Consider the following 20806-nt stretch of genomic DNA (forward strand, 5'->3'; position numbering starts at 1 on the left):
GCATCGGCAGGCGGACTCCCAACCACTGTGCCACCAGGGAAGCCCCCATTCATTCTTTTATGCCCCTTTTTGATTTAAGGGGACTCTTAAAGGTTTAGCTTGGGATACTGCACAGGAGAGATGATTTTCTTAAGGCCAGCACAAGAGATAGAGTTAGTTGCCTTCCCAATATCACGGACCTCTTCTTCCTCACTAACACCCCTGCACATTTGGCTTTTGTTTGAATAACAATATGTTCACCTACATACTTGCTCACTCAGCCTCTCTTGCAGTAGTAATGGCCATGGGATATTGTTCTGGCCATTGTAATGCAGACATAATCCTTGGGGAAAGCATGTCTTTCCAAATCAAAAGTTGAAGCTTCACCAGGAGGAAGTCTCCTGCTTGCTCTTCTGTCTTTACCTTGCCTTGAATTCAAACAAACACCTTTAGATGCAGCAGCCATCTTATGCCTTGAATAAATAAAGCCAACATACATAGCAGGTTTTGAGTACTGCAGAACAGCTAAACTAATATCCACACTGCCTCCAATAGGTTTCTTATTATGTGAGAAAAATTATCCCTTATCTATATAAATTACTGTTAACTGGACTTTTGTTATTTGTATCTGGATGCTTTATGGACTGATATATGATTTCTCTTAACTCGTTCTTGTATTGGACAAGAAGAAAAAATGTGGTAGATATTGGGTAGGAAGATGCTATGTGTATTTCTCACCAATTTCTTAAAATGATAAGAATAGTATTTTCAGAGGGAATATCTACCTTTTTTCTGGATAACCTAAAGCTATCTGAATGAGAATCTATGTATATGATCAGCTATTGTTCAGAGAGGACAAGTTAGTTGATTAAGGCTAGAGTAGTGAAATAGAGAATCAAGTAAAACTTGGCTCTGATGCACATAATCCCACAATCTTGCCCTTATTCCAATGAACCAGAGCGTTTTTATGATATCTTGCTGTGTGTTGTTCTTAAGGAATAATTGGCAATTCTGTTGACTACATTTGAGATGAACAAAAAACACTTTTGTGATTGAAGCATTAATTTTGGCTTCCACTTTGCGCTAATTGCTTACCTAACTGATTCCTGTCAATGTCACATTGACTGAAACAATAATTTTAAGGGAAATTTGACAATTTGTAGCCTAAGTCTTAAAAATATTCACAATCTGTCTTAAAAATATTCACAATCTGTGAATGTTATTTATAGAAAAAATTTTTAAAGAACTAATCAGAGATAAACAAGTTAAATTACCAATAAGAAGGGATTGGTTAAATAAGTACTGTTTGTTATACCCTGACATATTATATGCTCCTTGGAAATTACATAGAATAATATTTAATTACCATTGAATACTCACCATTTAGTATTAACAAAACTAGCAGGTTATGAATATTATATGCAATATTATTCCAATTTCAGAGGAAATAAAAAAATACTGATAGCATCTGTACCAAAAAGTGAAGAGTGTTTCTCTCTGAGTGCTTGAATTGTGAGTTGTTGTTTTTCTTTGTATTGTTCAATGTTTTCAAATTTCTGCAACCTATATGGCTCAGGAAAAAGATTTTTTTTAAGATATCTTGGCTATTAGCAAAGTAACTGTAATTTAACACTGAAAATAGCTTAACAGTAAATAATTTTTATTGACTACCTTTTATCATCAAAAAGTTTGACAACAAATCTATGTTTGTTTGTTTGTTTTAATACAGAAATCCTAAATGGTGGAGTCTATGTAGACCAGAACAAGTTTCTTTGTTATACAGACACAATTCATTGGCAAGATATTGTTCGGAATCCATGGCCTTCCAACCTGACTCTGGTGTCAACAAATGGTAGCTCAGGATGTGAGTAGCATTATCCTTTTTAATGTCTCAAAAGATTCTTCTTCCTCTTGCTTTCACAAGAATGGCTTATGTTTATCATGTCATTAATAGTATTTTGAATTTTGACTGCATCCATTGAAATGTTTAGTTATGTATGACAGGACATTCTTTTTGCTTCTAATTAACTCTCTTTTTAGAATGATACTCCCCCTTTACAAATTCTCATTTTCTTAACCTGATCCCTTTTGCTAAATCTAAATTATTTTACCATATTTCTAATGTCTAAGCATGTGGCCCATTGTCCATAAACTTAAGGCTGGTGTGTAACTGCTACTTCAACTCTTTGTGACTCATACACCACTGAGAAAAAGGTAGTAGAACAAAAATGTACTTTCCTTTTCACTGAAATTTTTAGATAAGAAATAAAAACCAGTGAAAATTTTAGAATTCCTAAGCCTTCATTTATCCCTAAAACCTTCATGGTAATACCTTATGACAATTCTAAACACTATAAATAGAATGGAAAAATATATATTTCATACAGAAGAAATATATATTACATTCTGGTTTTAGTCATTAGCCTAATAAACTAGCCAATTTCCCATTCTTAAAGTGTATAGTATTTCTACAACAGAGGATCTATTAGATTCAAACTGTTTAATATGATTAAATGATAAGCAAGTAATATTTGAACTCTAGTTAAAGCCTTTGGAAATTATTCTGCTGGGAATCTGTTTCACTTTTATGAAACAGGCTATGTTGTCCCCACATTTATTACTACTGACATATGTATGAGAACAGAACAGAACAGAATCTTTATCAAGAATTACCATGGGTTTTATATTTCTCATCTATTATTATATGTTTCCCATCTGAAATCATAACTATCTTCATACAGTTCAATGATTATTTGCAATAGTACTGATTGTGTTATAGCACTTTTGTAGGAAATCAAATTCCAAGGGACAATTATTAAACTTCTTGATGGTCCTAATAACAGAGAAATATGAATATACTTGACAAAACTGACAGCTGTGTTTCTAATAAGTGGCTAAAACTTTCTTTAAAAAGTAAAGTAACATAATTTGCTTGTCACCTTTAAGCAGAAATTTGTATGAGATATCATCTTTGTTCAACAGTGTTCAAGTTGCATACCTTGTAAAATTACATGTGAATGAAAAATTGAATCTGTCCACACTAACAAAGCAAATGATGTGCTTCAGACATGGCTTCCATTTTTCAGTCTGCCCATACCGTAGTACATTTTATATGAGGGGGGAAAATCATAATGTTTGGATAAGAGGAAAGGCCTACTGACTTTCAGATTATTAGTTATTAGTCTATAATGCATGAATGAGATCAGGCAAGAATAAAGCCCAAGACAGAAGCCAAAGGGAATGTGTCCACCAGCCTTACAGGATGTGGAGCAGGAAAGGTGTGAGGGATTTACTGCACTTTCACAGATGGTATCTCTTTGTGTTATTCTTTTGAGGGCAAATTTGGATGTTTGTGGCTATAATTAGGCACCAGTAGCTGTATTTTTTTTGCATACAAATAATTGCAGGTACAAAAACTATAAATGCAGAGTAGAATCATAACAAATGATTCTTTACAGATTAACCACCAATTGCTTGTTGAAGTTTTATTCTTTACATATGAGTTTTATTTGCTGACACGTTATATACATGTTATATATACACGTTTTATTTGCTGACACGTTATATATACACGTTATATACACGTTTATTTGCTGACACATCAGTTTTATTTGCTGACACGTGTATACACATTATATACACATTTTATTTGCTGACACGTTATATACAGTGCATGATACCATATCTGATAATAATAAATTGGCTGGCCTTGAATATTTGTTTTCCATGGCTTTATCTTGAGTCAGTTTCTTCACTTACCTTCTCCCCATGGGTGATTACTGGCAGTTCTCATGGTTTAAATTCAGCTTCCCCACTAAGTTCCAGAACTACCCACCACCAACCAATCAAATCACCCAAGTTAAGACGTTGGTAGGCATCACTGAGTTCACCTTATCTTTGGTTCTTGACATTTATTTAATTGCTAAATCATGCTGAATTTGCCTATTTCTTCATTGTACGTATTTTTTAATACCATTGCTCTAGTTCAAGACTTCGTCTGTTGCCTGAATTCTTGGAACAGTCTCTGAATTCTTAATATTTTTTGAGGCCATGACCCTTGTAGCAGTCTGGTGAACCCATAGCCCCCTTCTCACAATATTTAAAATAAATAAAGAGGCTCAAAATGAATATTTTATATCATCAATTAATATGTATAAAATCAATAAATTTATAAAATAAATTATAAAGGATTACAACAAAATAAATTATATTGAAATACACCTATCAGCATACTTTATGTGATATAGTAATATACTTCTTTATTATTATATTACATAAAGTATTCTAACAGTGGGACTAATATGTAATACAGTTTGAAATAGTAATTGGCATAAATATTATTTTAAAAAGGGAAGTCACTTTAACAAATGGTGTTGGGAAAACTGGATAGCCACAGACACAAAAATGAAGTTAGATTTTTATCTTATGCTATATATAAAATTAACTCAACATGGTTTAAAGACCTAAATGTGAGACCCAAAACTAATGTAACATTTCCCCCATCAAGTTCAAGAACCTCATAAATTCTATCCACAGCCCCTTTAGGGGCCCAAGAACCCTTGGTTAAGAGCCCCTGTGTTTAACTACTCTCCTTGCCTTCAGTCCTGACAAATCCACCTGACAAAATGCCAGCAATAGCTGTATTTAATGGAAATCTAACCATGACCCTGTCTAAAAACACTGTCACTGCAACTGACTAATGTAGGGTCAAAACCAGCAACTTGGAGTTTTCAGCAGATTCCTACTTACTTTCCCCCTCTATAGAATGAGTTTTTAAAATTTCTTTGTCTGCACTGCCCTTCTTCTTTTGTTTGCTGGGCAAATTTTATTCATACTTTAAGATACTCATCAGTTGTTATCTCTTCTAAGAAGTGTTCTCTTCTATAAGCGACATTAAGTAACTTTTCCTGTGTAACCCTATAATAACCAGTGCTGAACCCTGGCATTGTCTCACTCTAAAATGAAAAGTCCTTGTGGACAGGGTCCAATTCATCATCCTGTCCTCTGTTCTAGCACATGATAGATGGATAACAGATATATACTGAATAAATAGATAAATAAATGAAATAGATCAGGTCATAAATAGGAAAATCAGATGAATTCAAGTTATATTTTATTCCATCCATTACTTATATTTAAGAGAATGGATGTGAAGAATAAATTATAATCCACAGACAGGTATTTTATCCATTTCAAGTCTATTTCAGGTAAAGATGGCAATACACATGTATATGCTTAATTTAATTTATACTTCTATAATTATGTTACAGTATTTCTATTAATTATATTTATGTTCTATTTATATTTTATTATATTTATAATCATTATAAGATAAAATACGTGGAGACACTGATTTGTTTAATAATTGTAAATATGTTCAAATCACATAATTTTGACAAAGAATTTAAGGATAATTGATTCTTAACTGATATTTTGCAAAGTATTTCTTAACGTATGCTTTTGGGTTTTGGTACAATACTAATTCTTTTTTTTTTTTTTCCACATCTTTATTGGAGTATAATTGCTTTACAATATTGTGTTAGTTTCTGCTGTATAACAAAATGAATCAGTTATATGTATACATATATCCCCATATCCCCATCCCACTCCTCTAGGTGGTCACAAAGCACCGAGCTGATGTCCCTGAATCTAAAAAAAAAAAAGGAAAAGGTTCTGATGAACCTAGGGGCGAGACAGGAATAAGGACACAGATGTAGAGAATGGACTGAGTACTAATTCTTAAAGCAGAAAAGTGCAATATTTTCAAGAGCAACCGGGCTTTTTATTGACAGACTTTTTGGCAATAATTGAAACAATGAGGAAAAGGTTTGAAGTGTGTGGAAAAACAATTTTTAATTAGTTTCTGTAACAAAATGAATCAGTTATATGTATACATATATCCCCATATCCCCATCCCACTCCTCTAGGTGGTCACAAAGCACCGAGCTGATGTCCCTGAATCTAAAAAAAAAAAAGGAAAAGGTTCTGATGAACCTAGGGGCGAGACAGGAATAAGGACACAGATGTAGAGAATGGACTGAGTACTAATTCTTAAAGCAGAAAAGTGCAATATTTTCAAGAGCAACCGGGCTTTTTATTGACAGACTTTTTGGCAATAATTGAAACAATGAGGAAAAGGTTTGAAGTGTGTGGAAAAACAATTTTTAAATGATACTACTTCTTTCAAAATATGTTATTTTGGGATAATTTTAACCAAATTGTATTTTTCAAAATATCTGCTAAACTTTAGCAGGATAAAGTAGAGACGAGTGTCTTTTTTCTTGTACAGATCCCTAGCAAGACTTCTCTAACATTCTATCATCCTTGAAAAGCTATGTCAATAGGGCCTATGCAACAAGCTGCCCTTCAGAGTGAAAAAAAATCATATAGTGAGTTATGTTTCACTTACCTGGAGCTCTATAATAACACTCGTCAACATGAGAATATCAAAATGATGGAAATTACTTGCCCTCTAATAATTAAGCAAATGGGAGTATATCAGAACCTGAACATGGAAAAATAGACAATGATATTTTCCAAGAAGAAGATGTATAGTTAAGAGAATGGATTTAGGAGTCGAACAGCCTTGTCTGAAATCTAACATTGCCGCTTACTAGTTATGTGACCTTGGGCAAGTCACTTATGCTCTCAGCACCTCCATTTCCACGACTATAAAAGGAGAGAGTCAAGAGCTGAGCTGAGCCGCTAGATTTCATGGTGGTCAATTAAGACAAAGAACCAATAAGAAGGTAACACTCAAGCTTTTAATCACTTAAGGCAATAGTATAAGCAAGAAGCTGCAGTGGAAAAAGCACCAAGTCCTCCACCGTGCCATTTTTCACCATGGAACAGCTCCAGGAGAGAGTCAGATGGATCAGACTGATCAACACAAACCCAGGAAATTGTCTCACTGCTGAGGGAGCCCCCAAGCAAAGTCTCCTGCCTGAAGTTTTATGGATCTGGGGGCCAGAAGGCAGGTGGGAGGGAGAGGGGAAAGGGCTGAGAGTGGGAAAGTACTGAGTAATGAGCCAGAGTGGGTTCCCCCAACCCCTCTAAGGACATTTCAGCAAAGGCACCCAAGGCAGGCACTTGAAAAAGAGACCTCCTAATGGAAGCACCTGGGCTAGGAATGGCAACATGCTTAAAAGCATGGCTTGTCAGGGAGCCCTGAGTCCTCCTTGACTGCAGCTCCCTTCAGAGACCTCAGCACATTGACTGTGCACCACCCCTGCTGTAAGGAGGGCTGCTTTCCTCTGTGTGCACTGCCAGGTAAAGCCTTCGTAGCTACCTATGGTCAGGCTTGAAAGATTACACATAGGTTCTTGGCTAAGAGCTTATATTATCAACTTCCTAGGGTTATTATGCATTATTATGAGGAAGAAATGGGTTACTATGAGTCAAAATTTGAGTGATTTCTTATAGTAAAGTAATAAACTGTCTTCTGATTAAGATTTGTTTTTTTCATATGACTTGACCATATGTGGACAGATTATTTTTATATGTGACAGTTATATTTTCATTATATATTAATTAGTTGATATTCTATTATGTTTCTGTTTCATGTGTGTTTTAGCATCCAGAAGATAATATTTCATAGCTTGATCTCACTGAGACACTGAAAGCTACAACACTCAGATGCTGCAGATCCTAGTCTTTTTTTTTTTTTTTTTTTTTTTTTAGCTTACACCAGATGCACCTCTCATTCTCAATTGCTTTCTAAAACCAAATACCAGCTAATGACACAATGGGAGTGTGGGGGAATTGGAAGATTCATAAAAGAGCATTAAGTTCACAAACATAATCTGAAGACTAATCGTTTGTTTAAACCAGGTGTTCCGCCTGCATTAAAACCATTAGTAGGGCTTCCCTGGTGGCGCAGTGGTTGAGAGTCCGCCTGCCAATGCAGGGGACACGGGTTCGTGCCCCGGTCCGGGAAGATCCCACATGCCGCGGAGCGGCTGGGCCTGTGAGCCATGGCCGCTGAACCTGCGCGTCTGGAGCCTGTGCTCCGCAACGGGAGAGGCCACAACAGTGAGAGGCCCGCGTACTGCAAAAAAAAAAAAAATTAGTAAAACTTAAAACTATATTTTTCTTTTAATGACTCTTACATATCTTAATAATTGTCTGCTCCTAACTAATACTGCATGTTGTGTCCTATCTAGATAACTTTGTTGAACTAGAAAATAATCAGATGTCAAAATACAGTTAAACTTGATTTTCTTAGTTTATCACCTGTTGTTACTCCTTCAGTGTGAAAATAGTTATGTAAAATACATGCACTCTTCAAAGTTTAGAATTTTGTAGTAGAATAAAAAACAAAATTTGCCCACAGTGCATTTCAATACAGCTTCAGTTTCTGTGTATTATATACGCACATATCCACTTTTACAGAAATGCATATATAGAATCAAATTATGCATATTGTTTTTAAAAGTTTTAAGATAAAAGTTTTAATTAGGGAAACAGAAAAGTGTGAAAAAGCATTAGAAAGCCTAAATGAATCTGCATGAACCCAAAAGATAGTTCTTTGAAAAGACGTATAAAATAAATTCTTCATGAATCTCATCTGACAAAACAAAAGAACTAAAAATCACTTATTGAATTCAGATGCAATTTTTCTAAACAAAATATTAGCAAACAGAACAGAATCTAGGAATATATTTTTTAAAAATAAGAGCAAGTGGCAGTTCTGCCATATTTTTTATCTGTTGGTGAGAGAGTAGGGACTTGAATCTGACTCTTATCTGAGAGGGCCTTTATCATTATATTTATAAGAAGAGGTTTTCCAGGTTGACTGAAATTCACTCCAGGATAAACTGTTATGTAAGAATGTTACAAGATACAAGCACAATGTATCTGCTAGCTTGGTTTTCTTATTCTTTAGTTTCCTGGAATAAGAGTGCATTGTATCACTTTTTGAATAAATTTTTTATGACAAATCTTTATTTTCATCAAATGCAATAATTTTCTTTCAATTAACTTTTTCATCAGATAGTATATGTACATAAAATTAAAGAAGTATGATCTTTGCTTTCTAGAAAGTGATAGAATATTCCTCAGGGGTACTTTACCTCAACCCCAGGTGGCAGAATGGAAGAATTCTCCCACAATAGACCTTTCCTAGCTCAGCTCAGTTCTCATATTTATCATGCATTTCATGGGGTATTTTATTTTATTGCAAATCATATATATATATGGATTTACATATAATATATACTTATAAAGTAAACATATTATATAAATGTGTGTACACACACACATATACTTACATATACACACATTGGCCTCAATAGTTTATGATTATAAATTAGTTTTCACTTTCCTTTTACATATAAACCACCTAAAATCTGGAATAAGTTCCATAGTCTCTCCACTCTGGCTGTGTTCTCTTACTGCCAACCCCAGCTTCTGCCACAAATGACTACAGTAAACCTCACAGCTGTACTGCTCTGAAGACCCACTATACCCCCAATTTCCTCAAAGCATAAATGACGTTAGTTATTAACATGATTTTGCTAATAATAATAATGTTTCTTGAGGGACAGAGAGGCCCAAACTTGACTTTTGTGTTCCTGTTCTTGTGTTGTACGTGAGGATATCCCTAACTATTGGGACCCTCTGACCATTTGTAAACCTTAAGAACCGACTCTTATTATCTCCTAGGCTTTTTGCCCCTTCTCCAGACGAAGGCTCATTTCATTTTCTGTTTCTGAATTAGTAGAAACATCAATTCATTGCATAAGAAAATGCCCACTCCAGGCATCGAATATAATGTGGCTTCCTTAGAAAGGTTTTAGTAGTACATGTCCCAAAGCATCATTTCTTCAGTCTAAAATTACATCATGTCAGTAGTGTGCTGGTAAATGTTTAATAACCTCTCTTCACAAAATAAAGAAGAAAACATGCCAATTTGTAGAGTTTGCTGATTTTCATGGTGTAAACATTCCTAGTTATCCCTTTTTAGCAACCAATGTGGATTTTGGAAGAGATGCCCACTTAGCATACATTTAGGTAGTATTTCCAGCATAGAGAGTCAATAGATGTGAACTAATCAGGAAATAATGAATTTTAAGTGTATATTGCCTTTTTAAAATAAAATTTAAATTGTGGGTTTATATATTTTAATATTTAGTAATGGCTGCATTTAAGAACCAGCTCTCACAATTATAGAAAATCTGACAGTCAGCTAGTCAGCTAAGTACACTACTACCATGTGTGAACATCAGTAGCCCTGTGTAGGTAATGCTGGGCTAAGCACAGTACAGTGCTTATCATTTCTCCCTGTAAGGATGCAAAAAGAAAATTAAGCCTACACATCATACATGGTATGAACTGATCATGGACCCTAGTCTCCTCTAGGGCAAATGGTGAATAAACACACACACTCACACACACACACACACACACACACACACACATACACACAACTCAGGAAAGAATAACCTCTTTAGAGACAGGCCAGTTTAACTCAAAATTTATAGAGGAAAATATCTTCAGGGTCATATTCTGCTAATATTTTTCATTTAAATTATTGAACAGTATACTTAGCTTCTACATTCATGTTAACTTCTTACACTCAAGATTTCCTCAAGAACAGATAGAAGTTACCTATCTGTTTAGCCTTTCCCTAAAAGGCTTGCTTACAGAGTAAGCCTGTTTTACCCTCTCAAAGTAAACTGAGTTTCTGCCTCAAAGATTGACTCCTCTGTACCCCAAAAGCATACTGCTCTAGCTCTTAAAATGTTCAATTTTCTGCCTTCAAATAAATCTTCATGACCATAGCTTGTTGAAAGGAAATAGCAGAGATGTTGTGTATCATGGTCTAGCATTACAAAAGGCAAGGGTGTTTATGTCCAATGATAAGTAGATTAATGGCTTCCAAACTTGGACATTTGTCAGAATCTACTCCCAGAGATTCTCACTGGGTAAGTTTGGTTTAAGGATGGGAGGCTACCTATCATCAAAGTTCTCTAATTGATTCTAGTGACAGGTTTAAGTAGAACTGATCTGGTGTAGGATTTCTATGCTAGTAAAATGATTAGCAAAGCCTATTATGATTAAGACATCTCAGACCTATGCTGATTCAAAATTGATGTAGAATATATAGGCTTGCTGCAAATGAGCGACCACCAAATACATGAGTCTCCTCTTAGAGAATATGTAGCGCTCTGTTGTCATGTGAAACTTCCTTCACTAATTTCATTGATAACTATAGCAATGCTTTAAGGGCCTGTGACCCTTTGGGCCTGATATATGACATGCACTGAAAAAACTCTATTTCTAATTCTTATAGAAAGTCTGTAAGGTAGATATTAAGAGCCCCATTTGGGGTGGCTGAGATAAATTTTTAGCAATAAGGACTCGCTTTCTTCCAGTGAATGGTGTGAAAAGATCAAAATTTTATGAAATAGCAGGTCTCTAAGGTTCAAATTGTCAAGTTAAGGGCAGCCATCAAGATTTTATTGTTTGTCTGAGATTACTTCAGATTTTAACAAGGCTTTTCACTTTCATTGAAAAAAATATATCATTACTTAACTAAAAGTTGCTGATATTATGAAAATGGTTTTCACACTGTTCAGAGTGGAAAAAGGCCATGAAATCAGGATAATCAGCTTTTCTTTGAAGTAGTAACTCCTAACATTTTTAGAAATGGAAAGTTTTTGGAATTGGAGATCTTTAGCAATGAATAATGTCTTTCTTATTGGAAAAAAAAAGTAATAAGAGCTACACACTTTGTTTGAATTGGGTAACAATCACAGAAAACCTAATAAAAGTAATATAATCGAAAATAAATCTTTCCCAAGTATCTTATAGATGGGTGAATGGATAGGCAAAAGGTGGTATATACATACAATGGAATGTTATTCTGCCTTGAAAAGCAGGAAATTCTGACATACACTACAACCGGGCTGAACCTTGTGGAAATTATGCTAAGTGAAATAAACCAGTCATAAGAAGACACATACCATATGATCCTTACTTACATGCAATACTTAGAGCAGTCAAAATCATAAAGACAGAAAATATAGTGGTGGTTGCAGGGGCTGGAGGTGCAGGGAGAATGGGGAGCTATTGTTTAATGAGTATATTTCAGTTTTATAAGATGGAAAGAGTTATGGGGTAGATGGTTGTAATTGTTATACAACAATGTGAGTGTATTAGTACCCTGACCTGTACACTTAAAAACAGTTAAGATGTAAAATTTATGTTATGCATATTTTTCCACAATAAAAAAAATATTTAAAATGTAAAGCTAGGAACATTAACATAAAGTGACTGTCAGTAAGAGATCTCTGGTGATCTCCCACATTTTTTATCCTATTTTTTCCACAATTTAAAAAAATGTCCCCGTATGTAATGTTTTGAGTCATCCTGCTATAAGAGGATTTGCAAATAATTCTAAGCTTGGAAGAATTAGGTGTAGGGGTTGAAATGCTAAGTTGATCAAAATTGACTTAAATTTTCAGAAAGTTTGAGACTTATCCAAACCAAATAAAATTCTATGTGGACTCAAATAACAAGTACTTGATTAATGTGAAAGAGATTACAGAGCATTCCATGGTTGATTTTTTTTTTAAAACCTAAAGCCCTGTTTGTATTACTGGTGTTTAAAGCAACTATGTAGAATTGAATGAAAATTGTGCTGAATCCACTCAGTTTTACCCTCTACTATTTTTCTGTGATTTGTTTACTCTGTAATGGGTTAAAAGTGATTATGTTTATGTCTGTGTCCTGTTCTACGACCATCATTCAAAGGTTTCCTTACCATTCACATGCTTATTCCTGCTTACTAATGTAATTGTTTTCCTGAAACTCAATTGCACAATTAAGTAGAATTTAAAGAGCTTACATTTTCCTTTTCTTCTCTAATTTCTCATCCCTTAGAGAAAGCTAGGAACTTAAAGAAAAAAGTAACTGAAAATGGTGTATTCAGGTTTTCCCTTTCATACCATTTGCAAAGAAGAGGTTTCAGACGTCTTCCCTCTCCTATCAGTTCCACTCACTATGCCACTTTTATTTTGCAGTTTGGAGCAGAGGTGGGTGAAAGACTACTAGTTACGCTGGAGGGTTGGAGCAGGGGAGCCAGCATCCCTACAATGAGCTGGAGAAAGATGAATAAGGAGATCAAGCTGCTAACCCACTTAGCAATCTTTCAAGCCTAGATTGTTGCAAGCAACCCTATGCAACTTTTATTTAATTCTTTGCTGCCTGGCACGAACAAATTATGTTCTATTTAGAGGAGATTCTTTTGGCAATTGTAGGTGCTCTTTCTAAGCAGGGAAGAGAAAATGGAAAGGAAATTACGCAGTGACATTTCTCTTAAAGTTCCCCTTTAAGTATATGTAAGAGAAATATATAAAAGAAAAAAAAAAAAAACCTTGATTAAAAAAATGTACAAAAGAAAAGTCATCTCAAAATTAGGTGTCCTGATAAGCCACTTTTATTCTCCTACCTCCTCACACTTTATTAAACTAAGATTTTGAACTAAGTAGCTTTTAAAAAAATATTTTCTATAGAATCAGTTCAAACTCTGTACTCTGGAAGTAGAATACAGCATCAGAAGAGCTACCTACATGCCCAAGTTACTAGTTACTTTGTTGATAATTAACTATTACTAGTTAATAGTTTTATCAAAATGTGTTTTTCAGAATAAAGAAATTTGCTTTGCTAGAAATAAATACAATGATAAAACTAAAAGATTTTTTTTACATCTTTATTGGAGTATAATTGCTTTACAATGGTGTGTTAGTTTCTGCTTTATAACAAAGTGAATCAGTTATACATATACATATGTTCCCATATCTCTTCCCTCTTGTGTCTTCCTCCCTCCCACCCTCCCTATCCCACCCCTCCAGGCAGTCACAAAGCACCGAGTGATCTCCCTGTGCTATGCGGCTGCTTCCCACTAGCTATCTACCTTACGTTTGTTAGTGTATATATGTCCATGCCTCTCCCTCGCTTTGTCACAGCTTACACTTCCCCCTCCCCATATCCTAAAGTCCATTCTCTAGTAGGTCTGTGTCTTTATTCCTGTCTTACCACTAGGTTCTTCATGACATTTTTTTTTCTTAAATTCCATATATATGTGTTAGCATATGGTATTTATCTTTCTCTGTCTGACTTACTTCACTCTGTATGACAGACTCTAGGTCTATCCACCTCATTACAAATAGCTCAATTTCGTTTCTTTTTATGGCTGAGTAATATTCCATTGTATATATGTGCCACATCTTCTTTATCCATTCATCCGACGATGGGCACTTAGGTTGTTTCCATCTCCGGGCTATTGTAAATAGAGCTGCAATGAACATTTTGGTACATGACTCTTTCTGAATTCTGGTTTCCTCAGGGTATATACCTAGTAGTGGGATTGCTGGGTCATATGGTAGTTCTATTTGTAGTTTTTTAAGGAACCTCCATACTGTTCTCCATAGTGGCTGAACCAATTCACATTCCCACCAACAGTGCAGTAGGGTTCCCTTTTCTCCACACCCTCTCCAGCATTTATTCTTTCTAGATTTTTTGATGATGGCCATTCTGATTGTTGTGAGATGATATCTCATTGTAGTTTTGATTTGCATTTCTCTAATGATTAATGAAGTTGAGCATTCTTTCATGTGTGTTTTGGCAGTCTATATATCTTCTTTGGAGAAATGTCTATTTAGATCTTCTGTCCATTTTTGGATTGGGTTGTTTTTTTTTTTGTTATTGAGCTGCATGAGCTGCTTATAAATTTTGGAGATTAATCCTTTGTCAGTTGCTTCATTTGCAAATATTTTCTCCCATTCTGAGGGTTGTCTTTTGGTCTTGTTTATGGTTTCCTTTGCTGTGCAAAAGCTTTGAAGTTTCATTAGGTCCCATTTGTTTATTTTTGTTTTTATTTCCATTTTTCTAGGAGGTGGGGCAAAAAGGATCTTGCTGTGATGTATGTCATAGAGTGTTCTGCCTATGTTTGCCTCTAAGAGTTTGATAGCTTCTGGCCTTACATTTAGGTCTTTAATCCATTTGGGGCTTATTTTTGTGTATGGTGTTAGGGAGTGATCTAATCTCATACTTTTACATGTACCTGTCCAGTTTTCCCAGAACCACTTATTGAAGAGGCTGTCCTTTCTCCACTGTACATTCCTGCCTCCTTTATCAAAGGTAAGGTGACCATATGTGTGTGGCTTTATCTCCGGGCTTTCTGTCCTGTTCCATTGATCTATCTTTCTGTTTTTGTGCCAGTACCATACTGTCTTGATTGCTGTAGTTTTGTAGTATAGTCTGAAATCAGGCAGCCTGATTCCTCCAGCTCTGTTTTCCTTTTTCAAGATTGCTTTGGCTATTTGGGGTCTTTTGTGTTTCCATACAAATTGTGAAATTTTTTGTTCTAGTTCTGTGAAAAATGCCAGTGGTAGTTTGATAGGGATTGCATTGAATCTGTAGATTGCTTTGGGTAGTAGAGTCATTTTCACAATGTTGATTCTTCCAATCCAAGAACATGGTATATCTCTCCATCTGTTTGTATCATCTTTAATTTCTTTCATCAGTGTCTTATAATTTTCTGCATACAGGTCTTTTGTCTCCTTAGGTAGGTTTATTCCTAGATATTTTATGCTTTTTGTTGCAATGGTAAATGGGAGTGTTTTCTTGATTTCACTTTCAGATTTTTCATCATTAGTATATAGGAATGCCAGAGATTTCTGTGCATTCATTATGTATCCTGCTTCTTTACGAAATTCATTGATTAGCTCTAGTAGTTTTCTGGTAGCATCTTTAGGATTCTCTATGTATAGTATCATGTCATCTGCAAACAGTGACAGCTTTACTTCTTCTTTTCCGATTTGGATTCCTTTTATTTCCTTTTCTTCTCTGATTGCTGTGGCTAAAACTTCCAAAACTATGTTGAATAAGAGTGGTGAGAGTGGGCAACCTTGTCTTGTTCCTGACCTTAGTGGAAATGCTTTCAGTTTTTCGCCATTGAGGATGATGTTGGCTGTGAGTTTGTCATATATGGGCTTTATTATGTTGAGGAAAGTTCCCTCTATGCCTACTTTCTGCAGGGTTTTTATCATAAATGGGTGTTAAATTTTGCCAAAAGTTTTCTCTGCATCTATTGAGATGATCATATGGTTTTTCTCCTTCAATTTATTAATATGATTTATCACATTGATTGTTTTGCATATATTGAAGAATCCTTGCATTCCTGGAATAAACCCCACTTGATCATGGTGTATGATCCTTTTAATGTGCTGTTGGATTCTGTTTGCTAGTATTTTGTTGAGGATTTTTGCATCTATGTTCATCAGTGATATTGGCCTGTAGTTTTCTTTCTTTGTGACATCCTTGTCGGGTTTTGGTATCAGGGTGATGGTGGCCTCGTAGATTGAGTTTGGGAGTGTTCTTCCCTCTGCTATATTTTGGAAGAGTTTAAGAAGTGTAGGTTTAGCTCTTCTCTAAATGTTTGATAGAATTCGCCTGTGAAGCCATCTGGTCCTGGGCTTTTGTTTGTTGGAAGATTTTTAATCACAGTTTCAATTTCAGTGCTTGTGATTGGTCTGTTCATATTTTCTATTTCTTCCTGATTCAATCTTGGCAGGTTGTGCATTTCTAAGAGTTTGTCCATTTTTTCCAGGTTGTCCATTTTATTGGCAGGGAGTTGCTTGTAGTAATCCCTCATGATCCTTTGTATTTCTGCAGTGTCAGTTGTTACTTCTCCTTTTTCATTTCTGATTCTATTGATTTGAGTCTTCTCCCTTATTTTCTTGATGAGTCTGGCTAATGGTTTATCAATTTTGTTAATCCATTTCTCATTCTATAGATTTGAGTCTTCCCCCTCTTTTTCTTAATGAGTCTGGCTAATGGTTTATCAAGTTTGTTTATCTTCTCAAAGAACCAGCTTTTAGTTTTATCGATCTTTGCTATCATTTCCTTCATTTCTTTTTCATTTATTTCTGATCTGATTTTTAAGATTTCTTTCCTTCTGCTAACTTTGGGGTTTTTTTGTTCTCCTTTCTCTAATTGCTTTAGGTGCAAGGTTAGGTTGTTTATTCGAGATGTTTCCTTTTTCTTAAGGTAGGATTGTATTGCTATAAACTTCCCTCTTAGAACTGCTTTTGCTGCATCCCATAGATTTTGGGTCATCGTGTCTCCATTGTCATTTGTTTCTAGGTATTTTTTTACTCCCTCTTTGATTTCTTCAGTGATCACTTTGTTATTAAGTAATGTATTGTTTAGCCTCCATGAGTTTGTATTTTTTTACAGATCTTTTCCTGTAATTGATATCTAGTCTTATAGCATTGTGGTCGGAAAAGATACTTGAAACAATTTCAATTTTCTTAAAATAACCAAGGCTTGACCTGTGACCCAAGATATGTTCTATCCTGAGAATGTTCCATGAGCACTTGAGAAAAAATGTGTATTCTGTTGTTTTTGGATGGAATGTCCTATAAATATCAATTAAGTCCATCTTGTTTAATGTATTATTTAAACCTTGTGTTTCCTTATTTATTTTCATTTTGGATCATCTGTCCATTGGTGAAAGTGGGGTGTTAAAGTCCCCTACTATGAATGTGTGACTGTCGATTTCCCCTTTTATGGCTGTTAGTGTTTCCCTTATGTATTTAGGTGCTCCTATATTGGGTGCATAAATATTTACAATTGTTATATCTTCTTCTTGGACTGATCCCTTGATCATTATGTAGTGTCCTTCTTTGTCTCTTCTAATAGTCTCTATTTTAAAGTCTATTTTGGCTGATATGAGAATTGCTACTCCAGCTTCTTTTGGTTTCCATTTGCATGAAATATCTTTTTCCATCCGTTTACTTTCAGTCTGTATGTGTCTCTAGGTCTGAAGTGGGTCTCCTGTAGACAGCAAATATATGGGTCTTGTTTTTGTTTCCATTCAGCCAATCTGTGTCTTTTGGTGGGGGCATTTAATCCATTTACATTTAAGGTAATTATCGATATGTATGTTCCTATTCCCATTTTCTCACTTGTTTTGGGTTCCTTATTATAGGTCTTTTCCTTCTCTTGTGTTTCTTGCCTAGAGAAGTTCCTTTAGCAGTTGTTGTAAAGCTGGTTTGGTGGTGCTGAACTCTCTCAGCTTTTGCTTGTCTGTAAAGGTTTTAATTTCTCCATCAAATCTGAATGAGATCCTTGCTGGGTAGAGTAATCTTGGTTGCAGGTTTTTCTCCTTCATCACTTTCAGTATGTCCTGCCACTCCCTTCTGGCTTGTAGAGTTTCTGCTGAGAGATCAGCTGTTAACCTTATGGGGATTCCCTTGTGTGTTATTTGTTGTTTTTCCCTTGCTGCTTTTAATATGCTTTCTTTGTATTTAGTTTTTGACAGTTTGATTAATATGTGTCTTGGCGTATTTCTCCTTGAATTTATTAAAATTAAAAATAATTATTAAGAAAAAAAATTAAAAACAAAAAACAAAAAACGGACGGATAGAACCCTAGGACGAATGGTGGAAGCAAAGCTATACAGACAAAATCTCACACAGAAGCATACACATACACACTCACAAAGGAACCCCTGTAATTCAAATATTCGTGTGTTTAATGTCCCAGAGGTCTCTGAGACTGTCCTCAGTTCTTTTCATTCTTTTTTCGTTATTCTGCTCTGCAAAGCATACACATACACACTCACAAAAAGAGAAAAAGGGGAAAAAAATCATAAATCTTGCTCTCAAAGTCCACCTCCTCAATTTGGGATGATTTGTTGTATATTCATGTGTTCCACAGATGCAGGGTACATCAAGTTGATTGTGAGCTTTAGTCCGCTGCTTCTGAGGCTGCTGGGAGAGATTTCCCTTTCTCTTCTTTGTTCTCACAGCTCCCAGGGGCTCAGCTTTGGATTTGGCCCCGCCTCTGCGTGCAGGTCGCTGGAGGGCCTTTTATCTTGCTCCTTCATCTGCTGTGTGTTTTTCTGTCTTCTCATTGTGCTTATCTTACTGTTTTGGGGGTCTCCTTTTTTCAGGCTTCAGGTTCGTAGTTCCTGTTGTGTTTGGTGTCTGTCTCCAGTGGCTAAGACTGGTTCAGTGGGTGTGTAGGCTTCCTGGTGGAGGGGACTAGTGCCTGTATTCTGGTGAATGAGGCTGGATCTTGTTTTGGAGGGCCTTTGTTCTTCACTCAGACAGGACGGGGTTAATTCGTTAGCTGCTGATTCGGGGGCTCTGGCTCACTCAGGCCAGGGGGAGGGAGGGGCACGGAGTGCGGAGCGAGCCTGCGGCGGCAGAGGCCGTCATAACGTTACACCAGCCTGAGGCACGCCGTGCGTTCTCCCGGGGAAGTTGTCCCTGGATCCCGGGACCCTGGCAGTGGCGGGCTGCACAGGCTCCCCGGAAGGGGGAGGTGTGGGTAGTAACCTATGCTCGCACACGGGCTTCTTGGTGACGGCAGCAGCAGCCTTAGCGTCTCATGCCCCTCTCTGGGGTCCGCGCTTTTAGCCGCGGCTCGCTCCCATCTCTGGAGCTCCTTTAATCGGCGCTCTCAATCCCCCCTCTTCGCACACAGGAAACAAAGAGGTAAGAAAAAGTCTCTTGCCTCTTTGGCAGGTCCAGACTTTTCCCCGGACTCCCTCCCGGCTAGCCGTGGTGCCCTAACCCCCTGCTAGAAAGAAAGTATTAGTAGAAGTAGAAAGAAAGAAAGAAAGAAAGGAGGGAGGGAGGAAGGAAGGAAGGAGGGAAGGAATGAAAAAAAGCCTAACCCCCTCAGTCTGTGTTCAAGCCACCAACCCCAGTCCTCTCCCAGCGCTCCGACCAAAGCCTGAGCCTCAACTCCCGGCCCCACCCGCCCCGGCGGGTGAGCAGACAAGCCTCACAGGCTGGTGAGTGCCAGTCAGCCCTGATCCTCTGTGCGGGAATCTCTCCTCTTTGCCCTCCGCGCCCCTGTTGCTATGCTCTCCTCCGTGGTGCCGAAGCTCCCCCTCCGCCACCCACAGTCTCCGCCCGCGAAGGGGCCTCCTAGTGTGTGGAAACCTTTCCTCCTTCACGGCTCCCTCCCACTGGTGCAGGTCCCATCCCTATCCTTTTGTCTCTGTTTATTCTTTTTTCTTTTGCCCTACCCAGGTACGTGGGGAGTTTCTTGCCTTTTGGGAGGTCTGAGGTCTTCTGCCAGCGTTCAGTAGGTGTTCTGTAGGAGTTGTTCCACGTGTAGATGTATTTCTGGTGTATCTGTGAGGAGGAAGGTGATCTCCGTGTCTTACTCTTCCACCATCTTCCCGGAAGGCCCCTAAAAGATTTTTAAAAGCAATAAAATGTTGGATAACCAACACTTCTTCATTTCTAAATTGTATTTAGTTGCATAATTTTAAATATCAAATATTTTATTGAAAAAATTTGCTGTGTATTTTTAGTGGAATAAATACACGTGTGAAGTTCCTTATGGTTGTATAACTGACAGGGATCTTCCTGTTTGAATCAGTAGAGAAAGATAAATTAATATCATGCAGTTTTGTAACGTTCTTATGAAAAAGAAATTACTTCTACTAATCCACACAGTGGACCCAGACATTTTATCTGAGGGAGGAAAAAAAAAAAAAAAAACCACAAAAATTGTTTCATCAACGGTAACTTAATTTAGAGTAAGAATATATGTTCCTTTAAAAATATTTGAATGGGGCTTCCCTGGTGGCGCAGTGGTTGAGAGTCTGCCTGCCGATGCAGGGGACACGGGTTCGTGTCCCAGTCCGTGAAGATCCCACATGCTGCGGAGCGGCTGAACCTGTGAGCCATGGCCACTGATCCTGCACCTCTGGAGCCTGTGCTCTGCAATGGGAGAGACCACAACAGTGAGAGGCCTGCGTACCGCAAAAAAAGAAAAAAAAAAAAAAAAAAAAAAA

At 36.7% G+C, this 20806-nt stretch overlaps 1 protein-coding gene across 4 annotated transcripts in view; it reads left to right on the top strand.

Moving 5' to 3' along the window:
- The window catches only part of ERBB4 (erb-b2 receptor tyrosine kinase 4), a 1128925-nt gene that overhangs the window by 750160 nt on the left and 357959 nt on the right, over positions 1 to 20806 (top strand). For all 4 annotated transcript variants that reach the window (XM_007470009.1, XM_007470010.1, XM_007470012.1 and 1 more), the window contains exon 4: positions 1709 to 1843. In XM_007470009.1, the coding sequence (XP_007470071.1) occupies positions 1709 to 1843 (135 nt within the window). The remainder of the gene's footprint in view (positions 1 to 1708; positions 1844 to 20806) is intronic.

Source organism: Lipotes vexillifer, unplaced genomic scaffold (genome assembly GCF_000442215.2).
Source record: "Lipotes vexillifer unplaced genomic scaffold, Lipotes_vexillifer_v1.1 scaffold138, whole genome shotgun sequence".
Classification (NCBI taxonomy): Eukaryota; Metazoa; Chordata; class Mammalia; order Artiodactyla; family Lipotidae; genus Lipotes; species Lipotes vexillifer.